Source organism: Dermacentor silvarum, chromosome 5 (genome assembly GCF_013339745.2).
Source record: "Dermacentor silvarum isolate Dsil-2018 chromosome 5, BIME_Dsil_1.4, whole genome shotgun sequence".
In the NCBI taxonomy this organism is placed as follows: Eukaryota; Metazoa; Arthropoda; class Arachnida; order Ixodida; family Ixodidae; genus Dermacentor; species Dermacentor silvarum.
Genome location: NC_051158.1, coordinates 66,638,833 through 66,653,819, shown reverse-complemented (window position 1 = coordinate 66,653,819; position 14,987 = coordinate 66,638,833). Strand labels below are relative to the sequence as shown.

General features: G+C 45.1%; 1 protein-coding gene across 2 annotated transcripts; it reads right to left on the bottom strand.

The window, feature by feature from the left end:
• Window positions 1–4,197: 4,197 nt before the first annotated feature.
• Window positions 4,198–14,817, bottom strand: LOC119453439 (Golgi apparatus membrane protein TVP23 homolog B). Of its 2 annotated transcripts, none has more exons than XM_037715469.2 (6): window positions 14,645–14,817; window positions 13,982–14,061; window positions 12,381–12,615; window positions 8,553–8,675; window positions 6,852–6,980; window positions 4,198–4,333 (listed from the first exon to the last, which is right to left on the bottom strand). In XM_037715469.2, the coding sequence occupies exons 1-6, from the start codon at window positions 14,681–14,683 to the stop codon at window positions 4,271–4,273; spliced, it is 669 nt and encodes a 222-aa protein (XP_037571397.1). In that variant the 5' UTR covers window positions 14,684–14,817; the 3' UTR covers window positions 4,198–4,270. The 2 variants fall into 2 exon arrangements, with proteins under 2 accessions (XP_037571397.1, XP_049524112.1); XM_049668155.1 differs by lacking the exon at window positions 14,645–14,817 and adding an exon at window positions 14,213–14,570.
• Between the last annotated feature and the right edge of the window lie 170 nt (window positions 14,818–14,987).

Genomic DNA, 14,987 nt, shown 5'->3' with positions numbered 1-14,987 from the left:
CGCAGATCGACCCGGTGACAGCAGCGGATACCTATCGGCAGTACGACGCAACTTCAACACAGAAAACTGTTTATTGGCTTAATCTCCCGTTGGTACAGCAACTAGCGCTTTGCAGGAAATCCGAAATGATTGAGTGACGCGTGAAAGTAGGTCACCGGGGAGAGGGGAGAATGTGGGGGGGAGGGCGTGCGCGCCATCCTTTTCCGCGCAAGCTGTCGCCTGCGTTCTAACTGAAGTTGCGTTGTTCCGCCGATAGGTATTCGCTGCCATCACCGGCCCGATAGACGTGCACCATTGCTACTTTATCTGGTCGATCGCGTCTAGCAAGCAAGCCGAGAAGTGTCCCCACCTAAAGAGTATATATCTTGCACCGTGGCTGAGGCAGAGGAGACGGCCGCATGCGAGATCACTGCTGTAAAACTCACCTTATTCTTTTGTAACAGTTTTATTACTGTCGGACTTTTTGTAGTACAGTGGAATCTCATTGATACGACCTTCACGGGAACCGGAAAATAAAGCGTATTATCCAACCAAATCGTATTATTGGGAGAAAAAAAAACGTATTATCCCGAAAAATATATGCAGAATCGTATCAACGAGGTGCCACTGTACTCTTAAAGAGCGCGAAGCTCCCGAGAAAAAACAAGGTATGTAGTGTCACAATTAAGATATAACGATAAGTTGGAGACGTAAGTTGCTTACCGTCCTTTTACTGAAACCGAAAGTGCCATGGTCAGCTCACGGAAAAAAAGCTTCAGAAATGGTCGCGAAGCAGTTGAGGTTCATTTTAAAGACGTTCACTTTCCTTCTATAATAACCTTCAGTGCAGAGTTGTACAGAAATCTAGAAATGCTGATATTCTCAAAAGACAAAATGGATAGCAAGTGTCTGTAAGAAAAAAATTTTAAGCTTCTCTCTCACAGTGGACTGTCCTGCACAGGAGTTCCACTGGTGTCATGAATTGGTGATCGCAACAGTGCAGCACCAACTCAATAGTATTTCTGACATTATAAGGCCTTCCCTCTTACTTCTGCACTGTGTACTGCTTGATATCGTGTAATACCCGTGCCACACGGGCAAAGTAAAGTGCACTTTGAGCGAGTGCACTTCGCGGCTAGTGTCATTCGCAGCCTGCTACACGGGAACGCTTAGTGGCACTCGCTGCAGAGGGCACTCGCCGGCGAGTCTGTTCGGCGAACTCACTTCGCGGCAGCAAAGTGTGTAGCCTCATTAGCAATGAGTAAAAAATAAGTAAATTATTATTGAAAGAAAAGTCGGGAGTAATTTTTAATAGCATTGTTTTAAATTGCTAACGTTACAAGGTAATAAAATGTTCCACACCGCAAAGAAACAAGAACAGCAAAAAACTACTCCCGCTCTCGGGCTGTTCACGACCACGCCGGGTAATGCTGCGCAGTTGTTTGGCGGATCGAGTCGTTTTGACTGTTGCTGGTCAAGTTGCCATTGTTGCCGGCACTTGTAAAGGTGGATTGTAAACGTTGTTTCCAACAATAGTAAACTGTTTTCGTGCACACATTTTTACATTAACAAATATGCTTTCCCGTCTGACTCTTGATCGCCATGGCCATCAATTTGAAAGAACACTTTTCTTTCTCGTGTAGCAGCGCGCCGCTGAAGTGCACTCGCTCAAAGTGCACTTTACTTTGCCCGTGTGGCACGGGTATAACTCTGAAAGGCACAAACATTAACATACTCTGAGCCTTTTGCAGCATAGTCGACTAGGAACAGTACCACGAGAAATTTCGCATTCTTTAAATGTGGCACAGCATTGTAACCAAATTATGCGGCTTAATGTCCTAAAACAATGCACAAGCTAAGAGGCTTCATAGTGGGTTGCACCTACATCGAACTACACCAGTGTTTCTGCAATGTGCCTCCACCAGAACGAGACTGCTGTGGCTGGGAATTGGTTCCACAACTACGTGCAAAACACCATGGATGCCGAGCCACCACTGCAAGTGTCATACACAGCATGCACGTCAGCAAACAGATACAGCAAGAGGACAAACGCTGGAATTACAGCTAGTGTTTATTTGGAAAACTTGCTTGGTTGCACAAAAAACAGCATCAAATTAGGAAACAACAAAAAAAACTTGGCACTAAAGCAGGGAGAAAACATAAGCAACAACAAAAATTCAAGGAGATCTTTTTATCCTACATGCAGGAGACAACACGCTGCAGACAATGATTGGCTCCTATAACTCCTTTCACCTCATTCCTGGTCCACAAAGTCCTTCTAAACCATGGCACAGTGTGGTGAAAGCTGTACTGCTATATGCGTTCAGCTAAGATGGACAAGTGCGAGGAGAGGGAAAAGGGTTTTGAGGCACAGATAGTGCCGAGTGCAGTAAAGATGGCCGTTCAGTGTAGAAAACCTATATGTTGTACAACGATTATCAACAACATGCAGTGTAGTAGTAGCTACAAGCCACGTTCCGATACTTGAGGCTATGCTCGTCAAGACTGTGGGATGCAAGATGAAGGTGGCAAGGTATTCTCAACAGGGACCTGCCTCACAGGAACTGGCTCACTGCCTGTCCTGCCCTCATCCTAGTCTTTAGAAACCCACAGAGCACTGGGACTAGGCGTTAAATAAAGATGTTTATGTTCCCTCTCACAACTGTGGCTGAGAAGGAGCAGACGATCGGTGCTCTGCCACAAGGGGGGCAGGGGTGGGCACACAGCGTACAGACACTTGTACTGTACTTCCATGATCGTCTGATTGGCTGATGCCAGCTGTATCTTCCACTCCAGTCAACAGTGTGTACAGTGGGCATCGTGTGACAGTTGTGCTTACTTGCCTCTCAAAAGCACATCTTTTTGCCATGTGTGTCTTTGCCGTTTGTCTTTCTGTCCACCACATGCCAATTCGACTATGTAGCCCGTTTGTGCAGACCCAAAGTATATTTATGCCACTAGTGCGATCGCTTGCCAAGTGCCACTTGGTTCACAAGGCAGTTTTTCCTGTACTAGTAGCTAATCTGCACTGCACCAGACAGCTAATGTGTGGTCCGCTAATGGCAAACATTTGACAGTTTTAGCGTGTCCTTGAAGCATAATCAATGAATACAGAAATAGACTAGAGCTCCAACATGTCCAAAGTGCGACTTGTACTGAAAACAGGAAGAGCTTGCATGTTAAGAGTGCTCTTGTTACGGTGCTGCTTTGAAACAGCACGTGCACACTATGCGGGCATGCAGAAAGGTACCAGCGTTAGCTACAGCAGGTTGTCTGCTGCGAAGCTGCGTACTTCAAGGTTTGCCATAGATGAAAATTTGCTTGGATACCGCATCAGCATGTGGACTCCAATGCCTGTGCATAGTGCAAATGAACTAGCGCATGTGAAGCTGGCAGGAACATTAGAGACACTAAAGGAAAGTATTAAGTCATGCTAGATTGAGATTAGTCTAGGAGACTTATAGTTACTTTGTTTGTGCTAATAGAACACTTTGTTGTGTAGAAAATTGCCGCCGAAGGTCCTGCTCCTGGTCCTCAGTTTGAACTGCCTGCACCAAGATGAACCAGTTGACGCAATCTCCGTGTGACCTCCCTCTGTGCCACTCTCAGAGGATCAGCCAGTGCTGACGTCACATAAGAGTTACCATAGTCCACAACAGGTGCTGCCTCTCCAATTTTCCATTTTTGAAATTTTCTTGCTTACAAAGGCTCTGTTCTCCTAATGACAATTTCTTTATTATAGAAGCCTAATATCTCAATCTGGTTCAACTTAATACTTTCCTTTAGTGTTCCTTTAAGTAAAAGCAATAAACAGTACCACTGTGCAAAAAAATTCTTTTTGAGACACTGAATCTGCTTGGAGCAAAAACGTGCGGCAGACGACACCTTCACGTGAAGTCAGTGGGACACAATGCAGCTGCCACCTGGTGTCATTGCCACAAGACACAATAAGGCAAGTTATGCGCTTTGGCTGCCTGAATTGCGGCCTGCGTTTAATTGCGGCACGCTATAGCAAGAGCCGTAATCTCAATGCATCACTTCCAAAGATTTCGCTTTTAGTGACCACTGACTGGCTTGGCCACTGATTGGACGGCCATCACTCTAGAGGCGTGCAGGGCATCACACAATAGCGAAAGTAGTATGCCTGAAAGTGACAGACCAAGAATGCCCAAGCTCAGGTTCGTAGACTATAAATAGAAAGTGAGGCCCACACTGGGGTGTGTCACAATGGCTTTATGGAAGGGGAGGCAGTCTATGTACACTGGACAGGAGCGAGTGGCCGGGCACCTCGTCACGGCTGAAGCTGGGTCGTTCCACTTTCTCTTGCGGGGGGCGCCGCCGCTTTGTTGAACATCTAAACGAAAGAAAGGCAAATGTGGTCTGTGAAAGGGGCCCTGAAACACCTCGTGAACATCATGAACAAACCTGCCTAGTAAGAGTTAACAGCTGGGTGAGCTGGTACGAATTCATTCCTACGAAACACGCAAGAGACGGGATGACGAAGAAAGTGAAGAAATGAATTCAGACAACTCAATAACAAGAATGCTGAGAGACCACCTTGCATGACTCGTAGGTAGTGTCTACGGGAACCGCAAGCATGTATGTATTACCCATGTACAAATCCATGTACTACTACCCATCATAGCCACGGTGTAGCTAAATGATTGCAATGCTAGAGTTCCCTCTAGAAAGAGAGAGAGAGAAAAGTCATAAGGGAAAGGCAGGGAGGTTAACCAGGCTGAGCCCGGTAGGCTAGAAATGTTTGTAGAAAAGTCTATGGCTGCAGAAGCCCTGGTCCAGCAGCATTATATTTGTGTGTTTAAAATTTCCCCCTATGAGGCATTGGCTAAAGGTAGCCTCCACAGTGAGAAACAAATGGACAAATAGTAGCAACAGGAAAAATGTTAGACCATCACGCAATAAATGATGCACATAGTGTTCAAAAACGGCAAAAATAGTCTACAATCGAACCTGGATGTGTCGTCCCCACATATAATGAATTATTGTGTACACGAAGCAGCTGTAAAATCCCCTTGAAAATGTCTGTATAAAATTTTCATTTTATATATCTAATTATCTATATACAAACCAAACTTTTTGGAGGATCCCCTTCAGATTCGATATATCCAAGTTCGACTGTATCAGCGTTGGAAGATTAGGGGTGTGGGATATGTGAAAAAGCTGAATATTTCTGTAGTCTGTTCACATGGCATAAAAAGTAGGCTTGCAGCCTACACTACTACGTGCAACCAAACCAATAGCACTGTACCGTTTTACTGGCTTTCTGAGAAAGCTGAGAATTCAGCTTTCTTGAGAACCCTGCTCCCCATAAACTTTTGACACCGACTGTACAGTCTATGAAATAAACAGAACAACGATAAACAAAAGTAATCAGCCCAATGACAATCAAACAGGTATAAGAAGGAAAAAAAAGCAGAAGTACAAGGACACTAGCACAGAAGCAGAGCACGATTTGCAATAAAGTTAGAAATAGCCAATGTATAAAATGAAACAGGAGCGTCATGTTGTTTGCTGTTGCTGCACAGGGGAAATAAGACTTTATAAGCTGACAAAATTTTTGCAGTGTTTGTTTGGGCGAGCAAATTGGGAAGGTTGTTCCATACCCTGATGACACAAGGAAGCAGTGACTGGTTGAAAGCATTTGTTCTCTGTTAGACGGGCATGGAAGCTGAAGTGATTACAACGTCTGCACAGTGCGAATGATTTATTTGTGTCGCATCTGTTGTGGGGTCTCACACGTGCTCTTGTGACGAAGGAACGACAATACAGTAGTGCAAACAATCAAAAGGGCATTTATTGCACCTTTCATACACTTTTACATGCTAGCCGAATTACTACCAATAGAACATTCACATGGGCGCGCGACAAATCAAGGAAGTCCGACTCACCGCGACCCGATAGCGAGCGAATATGTTCGCCCCATGCTGTGACACCATCGCCTAGTAGTTCACGTGTACGGTGGCGCGTTCGAACGATCCGTGTTCGTCCATACCGGTGTCCTGCTCTTAGCCTCGCGAGACGATCCCGCGAAACGGGCCGGCACACGCGCGAAGCCTTCGTGCGTGTTGGTCGCCGATAACCAAGCCAAAGAGCAAGCCCCTTCGACCTTTTTCTCCCAAGTCACCCCGCCGTTGGGTGGCGTTAGCATCGCGACACTCGCGCCATCTCTCGCAATGCGCCGCAACCACTACGACCACCGCCAGCGCACAGCCACGCGGAGAAGCCGGATTACGGGAGACGCGAGCTATGCGGGGAAAACATCAGGGGACGCGTGAGAGTCGCGCATCCCCACACTGTGGAACAGTTCATAGCAATAAACCTGGGTAGTCTCTACTTATGAAACTTGAAGAGCGCTAGAAAAGAGACTGACAAGACGGACAACTGCACTGGCACTCACTAGCAACCAATTTATTTTGGAAAGAGAAAAAGAAAAGAAAAACATTTGTGGTTTGGACATGCGAATAAAAAGACGCCCCCGGCTGATTTAAAAGCCAAAATTTAGTGGACTCTTTATCAGAGGTAATGTAAGATAAGCCCTTCCAGCACACTTATTCTCGCCCATCCTCAAGTGACCAGATGCGTCGCTAACGCATTTGCAATCTCTCTTGCCTGATGAAAAGACCCTCCAAAGGCTCACCAGTCGCCAGACAAAGCTCTCGTGAAGGTACGAGCCAAAGTAACATTTCCATACACTCAGCAAGGAGCCTACCATCTTGGCTTTTTTAAAAAGACTGCCTGCCCTTTCCTTCGGCTCCCTGAAATCCCTGCAGCTTCTTGGTCTAACGAGAGTGCCTGCTTGAGCAGCAACCCACCGTTCCTGCGAAATGCAACTCCAAAGGCAGTACACTCACCCCGCGGAGGAGTTGCTGTCCAAAGAAGTTGGATGCGGCTGCCCTCATGGAGCCCTTCCGACCCAGCCGACAGCGAATGTAGCCGTACAGGTTGGCCCCGTTCAGGGCCAGGGCTATCATGGTCACCATCTGCACAAACAAGTGGCAGCACCACCATGGTGCCATGATCCTTTGTGAAAACTTCCAAGCAAAGATCTTACATTACTATACGAAGCGTTGCTATTGTGGTGGAATGGCACAAAAGGTACTTTTGGCATTGGTGGGAGAAGAGGTAGCGGCTGAGTTGGTGTTGATTCATTCTTAACAACAGCGCAACAGAAACAGACAAGAATGAAGTGAACACACAGAGCGCTGACTCTGAACTGCATTTATTTGAAGAAACAAACGAGACGCAAAAAATAATATGCATGCATAGGTGTCTTTTTTAAATCTGCAATCTACACACGCATATTATTTTTTGCCTGTTGTCTTTTTCTTCAAATAAATGCAATTGAAAGAAAAAAGTCTGTGTGTCGACACCGCCAGCATCTATGTGAAATTCAGTCAGGCTACTTGGGTTGAAAAGACGCAGGATTGGGTGGTGGTTTCACCGTTGCATGCCGGGGACCATCCCAAAAGGTCACTGCTAGCGAGAAGCGCACTCAAAGGCATTATAATGAAGGCAAATTTGAAGATAAAACGACAAACACTTCTTGCATCCTCAGCATCAAGTAAACCAGATGGCAGCAGAACAAATGTAAAATCTGCAAAATTTTTCCGCGAGTTTTGTTGCATCCAAAAATGTGGACTCGAAGCCTAAACTTTGACAAATATTGGCAGAGGAACAACATTTATTTCCCATACAAAGTACTTCGATAACACCTGCCCATCCCAGTAACTGCTTTGCATACATTCTCATTGTCAAAAACAGTGAAAGGAACATGCTGCAGGACAACATACTGGCCCCACCAGCAAAAACTTGAAATATATTCTAATGCTGCTTTCTATCCCACCTCAAACACTGGCAAAATTTTCAGCCACACATCTGATATATATATATATAAAGTGGCATTTCTGGTAGAGCATCCAGACGATGCTCTTCTAGGGAGGGACAAATGACGCGTGTTCTCTAGGCAGATGACAACGATGATGCGAGCATTAACGGACTCTGTCTAGTGGGTCACTGGGATTTTGGCTGACGACGAAGAAGAGATGTCTCTGTTCTGTTTTGCTTGAACAGAACAGAGACACGTCTGTCTCGGACAGGGAGACAGAACGTCTCCCTGTCCTCTCTTGGTGTTGTACAGCGACAATATATATATATATATATATATATATATATATATATATATATTGTGAGCATTATATTTACGCTTCATCTTCTCATCTGTACATACTCATCATCACGACTGGAGACCATCATTCTGGGGCTTTGGCTTGGGACAATAAAGAAGAGACTTGCGACCTAACCATTGTCTCACAAGTGGTGGAGGTGCAGGGTAGCGATCCCCGTACCTCTGTCTCACAATATATATATATATATATATATATATATAAAAATTCGGCATGGTGTCTCATTTAGTTCTACATCCTCATCTGTAATGTTCCTGGCAGATACGGGTCTAATGGCACACCAACAAGCCTAGGTGGCAACTCTAAACCTCCAACGAGAGTCACACAAGCTAGCACGTGTGAGAATATGCATGGGAAAATGGGACCAACCAGCCACTGGAAGTTCCAGCTGAACAGGGACACAAAGAAAAAGAGGGTCCAGAGGGCAGGTGCCCCAATAAGCCCCATCCAGAAGAGGCCTGCCTCCGAGCTGTCTGTCGTCTGCTCTCCCGACTGCAAAGCACAAAAACTGATATTAATTGCTGTTACCCTGCACTAACTGTTTTATGAGGCTCTTGCACTATCATCACTAAGAGTGATGTGTGATCTGTATACGCGATCCCCCCATGTAAATACCTTAACCAACGATCGAACGCTTCTCGTGTGGGAAGAGGACGTTGTGTGGGGCTCCGCACTATTACTATCAAGAGCGTGCGCCCTCAATACCCATCTGTCCTCTGTGTAATGTAAACCCATCTCAGTCAATACTCCAGGGAAAGTATATTAAAGGCTTTGCTCTGCAACGTCAAACGTGCCGACTGTGTCCCATTTGTAAGCCAACACTGACTCTACCCATTACATCCTCCTCGAATTTACCAAATACTACTCAGTAGCACCAAACTCCCTAATTTTGTGACATTCTCCCTGAAACACCAAACTTCCCAATCCCATCCCCTTCCTCGCAGTTTTTCAATTCTATCCTCTTATCCCCCAAAAGATTTCCCCAATTTCATCATATTCTCCCAAATTTACCAAAACTTTCCAGTTCTGTTCTCTTCTTCCCAATTTTCCTAATTCCATAACATTCTGCCCAAATTTTCCACATTTCCTAATTCCATTACTCTGTCCGATTCTTCAACATCCACATCTTGATAGCCCTTCTACTGGCGTCCACTCTTTTGTCCAACTGCAACACAGTTGCAACATATCTGCGACATAGTTGACCAGGGGGGGTATTCTGCAAGTGTCCACCTAGTGGACATGTCCATTTCGTCTGCTGCTGAAGTTCTGATTGGCTGGGCTGGGGCACCCGTCAGAAGGAGACGGGCACTCCAGCCAATCAGCACTTCAGCAGCAGACGAAATTAATATGTCCACCTCGGTGGACACTAGCACAATACCACCCCCCCCCCCCCCCGCTCCCCCAGGGCTTGCATTTGCTAACAATGCATTCTGTTTTACATTCTTTTTACCCTTCACTATCGCTTGGATGCTGCCACACTGCCATCATATCACTGGAATTGGTCACTCAGCATGACATGAAAAAAGAACAACGGAAATTTAAATGAAACATTACAAAATATGGAACCTGCCTTAAACAGATGAAATAGAGCGAACAAAAGGACAAGTTTAATGCTAGACTGCAATTTATCTTCACTGTGAAACAGTTTCAGGAAATACAGGTATGAAAATGCATCGCAGAGAACATGGCGTATTTACACGCCCCTGATATCTCTGGCACTGTTCCACAGTCAAGACCTGTTGGAGTCCAGCGTTCGCCCATTGCTTTTCTTCCAATGTCCCGTCTGTTGAGTGCTGGTTAACCGCACCGAGCAGTTAAAATCACCAACTATCCCAGCTTTGTTGCTAAACCAGTTAGTACCTGTTCTATGTGAGCAGTGCACCAATATGAAAGGGAACACTTCAAACAATGATTCTGCCAAACGTGCAAATCAGAACATCATGCACTGTTTGCTTGTTTCAGTGCAGGAACACGGTACTGGCTTAAAATGGGAATCTCGAGTTCTCTTTTGTACTGATGCGCATCTTCAGTTATTTAACATCATTTTAGACACAGAGGTCCTGGTTGGTAAGGTTATAAAGGCAGAGGTTATTCTGTCTGACATAAGCCCTGTCACCCATACGTAGCTCAAAAGAAGGGTGGAGTGTAGATACAGTGGAACCTTGGTGTAATGAAGCTACATATAACACGAAAATACCTTTGGTATATCTGATATTCATTATAAGCAGACACAATGGTATTGCCTAAAAAGATTTGCGAAATTTAGATTTACTTCGCTATATGCAATAATTTGTTATACCCGTGTTCGTTATATAGAGGTTCAACTGTACAAGAGAATGTTGTACAACTTCTAAAAACCAGACATAAGGAATTAAAACAAAAAAGTACAATATCGTACAAGAAAGATCACATAAATCTAATAACCAGGGTTCGACATTTAAAAAAAAATTAAAAATTAAATTCTGGGGTTTTATGGGCCAATATCACAATAACATTATGAGGCATGCCATAGTGGGGGGGGATTAATTTTCCGGGTTAATTTTGACCACCTCGAGTTCTTTAACGTGCACCCAAAGCACGATACAAGGGCATTTTTGCATTTCATCCTCATCGAAATGCGGTCGCAGCAGCTGGGATTTGAACCCGCGACCTTGGGCTTAGCAGCGCAACACAAGAGCCATTACACCACTACGGCAGATGGGGTTTGACATTTTTGGTTTAGACTGAAAAATAGAAAAACTTCGTTATTGCGTGTATTGGATGCCCACACACCATTGAAGAGGAGGATCTACAGTTATACAAGATGTCTCAGCATCACCAAAATTAGTAAATGAGATATTCAACAAAGAAAACTGGTGAGCTCCGCAAGAAAAATTATCCACCATAAAAAGTCAGCGAAAGTTAACCTGTAACAATAGACTCACTGTATTTCTTTTTTCATATGGAAATAAAACACACAAAAAAAGTAGGGCAGATTTTGAAAAAATAAAATTTGAAAACGCTGTACCCTAGTAGGTAATAACTAAACACACACCTTATACCCTGTGCGATATTATTTGTTCCCCCTTATTTCATCTACAATTTCATTGTCAAGGGAAGCACAATGCATTCAACGGTGGCGGAGGACTAGATGAAGAGTTGACATTAAATCTGCAAGCAAATTTCATTGGCCACCTTCAACAACCTTCTGTGCGATATGACATCCAACACGATGCCCTTTAACAGTCATCCTGTAAGCTGACTCAACCAATCAACACATGCCGTGGTATTGCACTGCTAAGCTCGAGGTTGCGGATTCGAACCCTGGCACGGCAGCCACATTTCGATGGAGGTGAAATGCAAAACCACATATTTTTTTTTCTTTTTGTAATGGCTGGGCATATTTTAAATCATGCATTTACAATACAAAGTGAAATCAGTCCACACTTTTCATACAACTGTAACTGTTGCACATATAGGCTTTTGCTCAGAAAAGAAAGAAATTCTGAACGAATTAAAGCCACAATGATGCTAACTATAGGGCCTTGTCCTAACTAGAGCCTTGTAAAGGGCTTAGTATGTTACAAGATAAAACACCAGGAGGGAATAGAATGATTAAGCGAGTGAATAACACTTCATAACGATCAAGTTACATGTCTGTGACCAGCCCCGGATACCTATAACCTGTGGCATATATCCTGCTCCGATTCACCTTTCATTGCCATGAACATGCATCCCTGCCTTTATATGTCACACGCTTTCTTCGCCAAACAAACAACAAACTGAGAGCTTGTCCTGTTGTACTTCTCATGGCCATCAAATGTACAGTACCGTCCACATTTAAAGGCAACAATAACTGGATATTCAATCTCATATGACTTCAAGGAATTTTCGTATCTTTAGGACAATTGGTGGCCGATGCATGAGGTGGACATAAATTGATATAAGATCTTTCAGATGGCCAGTTGTTGGTATTTTGATCACGCGTTCCTTTCACAGTGGATCATACTTTACGCTACCCTTGCCTACAGATACATGGAAGTGCCTGTCTGATAAGCAATGCAGCCACCTATCAACTTCGGGGCATAATTCCTAGCACAGCAGTATAGGTACCGGCGTGACTGCAAGTGCATCTGGATTTTAGTGCAAGAAAATGTAAATGCAGCCACAACCAGCCAGTAACGCGAGACTAAAGTGCCAGACAGTGCCACAGCCCACCTTGCGACTCTCAAAGACCCAGTGGCTCTTCCCGGCATCGTCGATGTAGTTCCACCAGCGGAGGCCGACCAGGAGGCGGCCTGTGACGTTCTTGACGGTCCAGAAGTCCATGCAGAGTAACAGCAAGATGGACACAAAGCTCGACACAAAACTGTCCGTGAAGAAGCGGCACAACAGGTACGTCAGCAGCGCCGTCGTCCGGAAGGCCAGGTGGAAGAACGCCGCCATCCGATGCCTGCTCAGCACAAGTGCACGCAAACCACTTTCAGCTGCAACCGTCCACTTAACAGTATTGCTGGCAAATAAGACGCGGTATGCTTACTTGGTTCTAAGAAATCGCTACTTATTACAGCAGTTTGACGCTGGGTAGATGACCCGCATGGGGTCAATAGTTCTGCGCTGCATTTTTACAAACGAGCCTACACTGGTCCAGTGCCTGTAAAGAATGAGACACATAGATCTCCTGCGTGCATGCACTGCTTTTCCTGCAATTGCAAAGAAAGCCATATACTGGATTTGGCCAAACCCAACAACTGCGTGGAATGAACATCCTGCAAACATCGCCACGCTATACTAGCAATGTGAATAGCGAAGTGCAAGCAAATGTAGTGCACCTATTCACATGGCGCATCACTGCGGTGATGGTCCACCCTGGGAACTTCAGTGGCTGCACCACAAAGCCAAGCTAACAGACGAAAAGCCTGACGTGCACTGACATATCTATAGTAGTTCTTTTCACCCTCACTGAAATGCAACACTAAGGATAAGAATTAGAACTGCATTATTGAGGTAAGCAACATAAATACTTTTAAATTAGGGCTCACCGCAGTGGTTGTAACAAATATTCACAGTAAACTGACCATGTGCACTAAATAGTAAGATATAAAAGCTGGGATGCAAGGTACAAGCCGGTGGTTCTAGCTCTTTTGCCGCCTTTTGGTCTTATTTATATTCCCATTCCAGCTCCCATTAAGCTTAGGCGATGTAAAGTGCACGTGTTTTTATCAATTTCGGTTTTTCTTATATATATATATATATATATATATATATATATATATATATATATACACTCATACCCCGATGCATCGAGTCTGAAGAGGATCACAAAAAAGTTCGATATATAGGTAATTTGTTATATAAAATGAATATTTTACACATAATTTTCAAGATGATTTTACAGCTGTTCCATGTACACGATAATTCGTTATATGTGGATTCGATATATCCGGGTTCCACTGTAAACCACAATCATACAGACAGTCGGTGTTTATCGATAATCTCTAGCTGCGCTGTCCACACACACACACACACACACACACACACACCAATTAAGGCTTTGATCAATCATTCACGCTCAAGAGCTAGCCTATCTTTTTTGTCGTCCGTTTTCTTCGATCAACAACTTTCTGACACCGCTGACACTGATTTGTGCTGACGGTGCGACATAAGCAACGAGCAGTCAATTAAGATCGATTTAGCTAGCCCACCTCGATCATATTATACAGCCGTATTCATGCAGCTAGCATATGCCCCGCACGAAACAGTGACCGACAGCGCATCGCGGCATTTTGGTTACGCGCCGTCAGATGTGAGCGACTGACCTGATGGGCTTCCTCACGACGCCGGCTTCGACGTCGCCGAAGTCTATGGAGGCCGCGTCTTCCGTGCCTTCCATCAGGGCCTGCGAATTGACGCGACGCCCGCAACAATTGGAGGTCGTTCACTCGAGTTCGACCGGTTTGATCAAACAGGGCAGCTTTCCCTGTCGATTCACCGTTCTGTACACACAATATTTGCACGCCGAGATCGCCAAAGAGTAGCAGATTGCCTACGGCCAGTTGACGCGCAGCGCAGCGACCTCGATATATTACTCGGCCGAGGTCCTCATTAGAAAGTGATTTACAACCCCATCATTGCTGCGGCGTGACGCCTGTTCCACCCTGCGGCAAAGAAAGTTACAACGTAGGCAAAAGCCGGCGACACGATCGTCAGCAGCTGTGACTCAGCCGCGACCTCCGATCTGTGATCCCATTGTGCGCTCTATGTGCGTACACAGGAATTAGCGCCTCCGACGCGAGGAAGCAGACCATGCCCCTCATTCATTTGTGCGCGCGCCCGTCAAACTCCCGTGACTGAAACTTTATTATATCTCGCTATTATAGCCTCCTCTGCCGATGGTGGGCGCGTAAAACGTGTATGGTATCTCGGAACACGACAGTAGTTGGTGGGAAGTCGAAACCGGCGACGTTTCCGCTGTGACTTACGCTGGAGGAGTTGCTCATTTCGCCGCTTAATGTAGCCATGCTGACGCGGTTTCGACGTCCTCACATAGCAAATAGGAGGCCACACGATAACGGTGCACCGGCGAAGATACGGCAGCTTTCACATGCGAACCCTCGCACAGCCCTCTCGGAACGTGCGAAACAACGCCGCTCCTGACAGCTGTTCGGAACCACGGGAACCACCGGGAAACGGAATCGAAACCGCAGATTTTTTCTCTGCTTGTATAGCAAACAAAAATACGCAGATATGATTTGGCAAGTTAAGGGCATAGCAATTTTAATAAAGCAAAAACTTCTTCGCTTAGTTGTATGTAATTGTTATTGC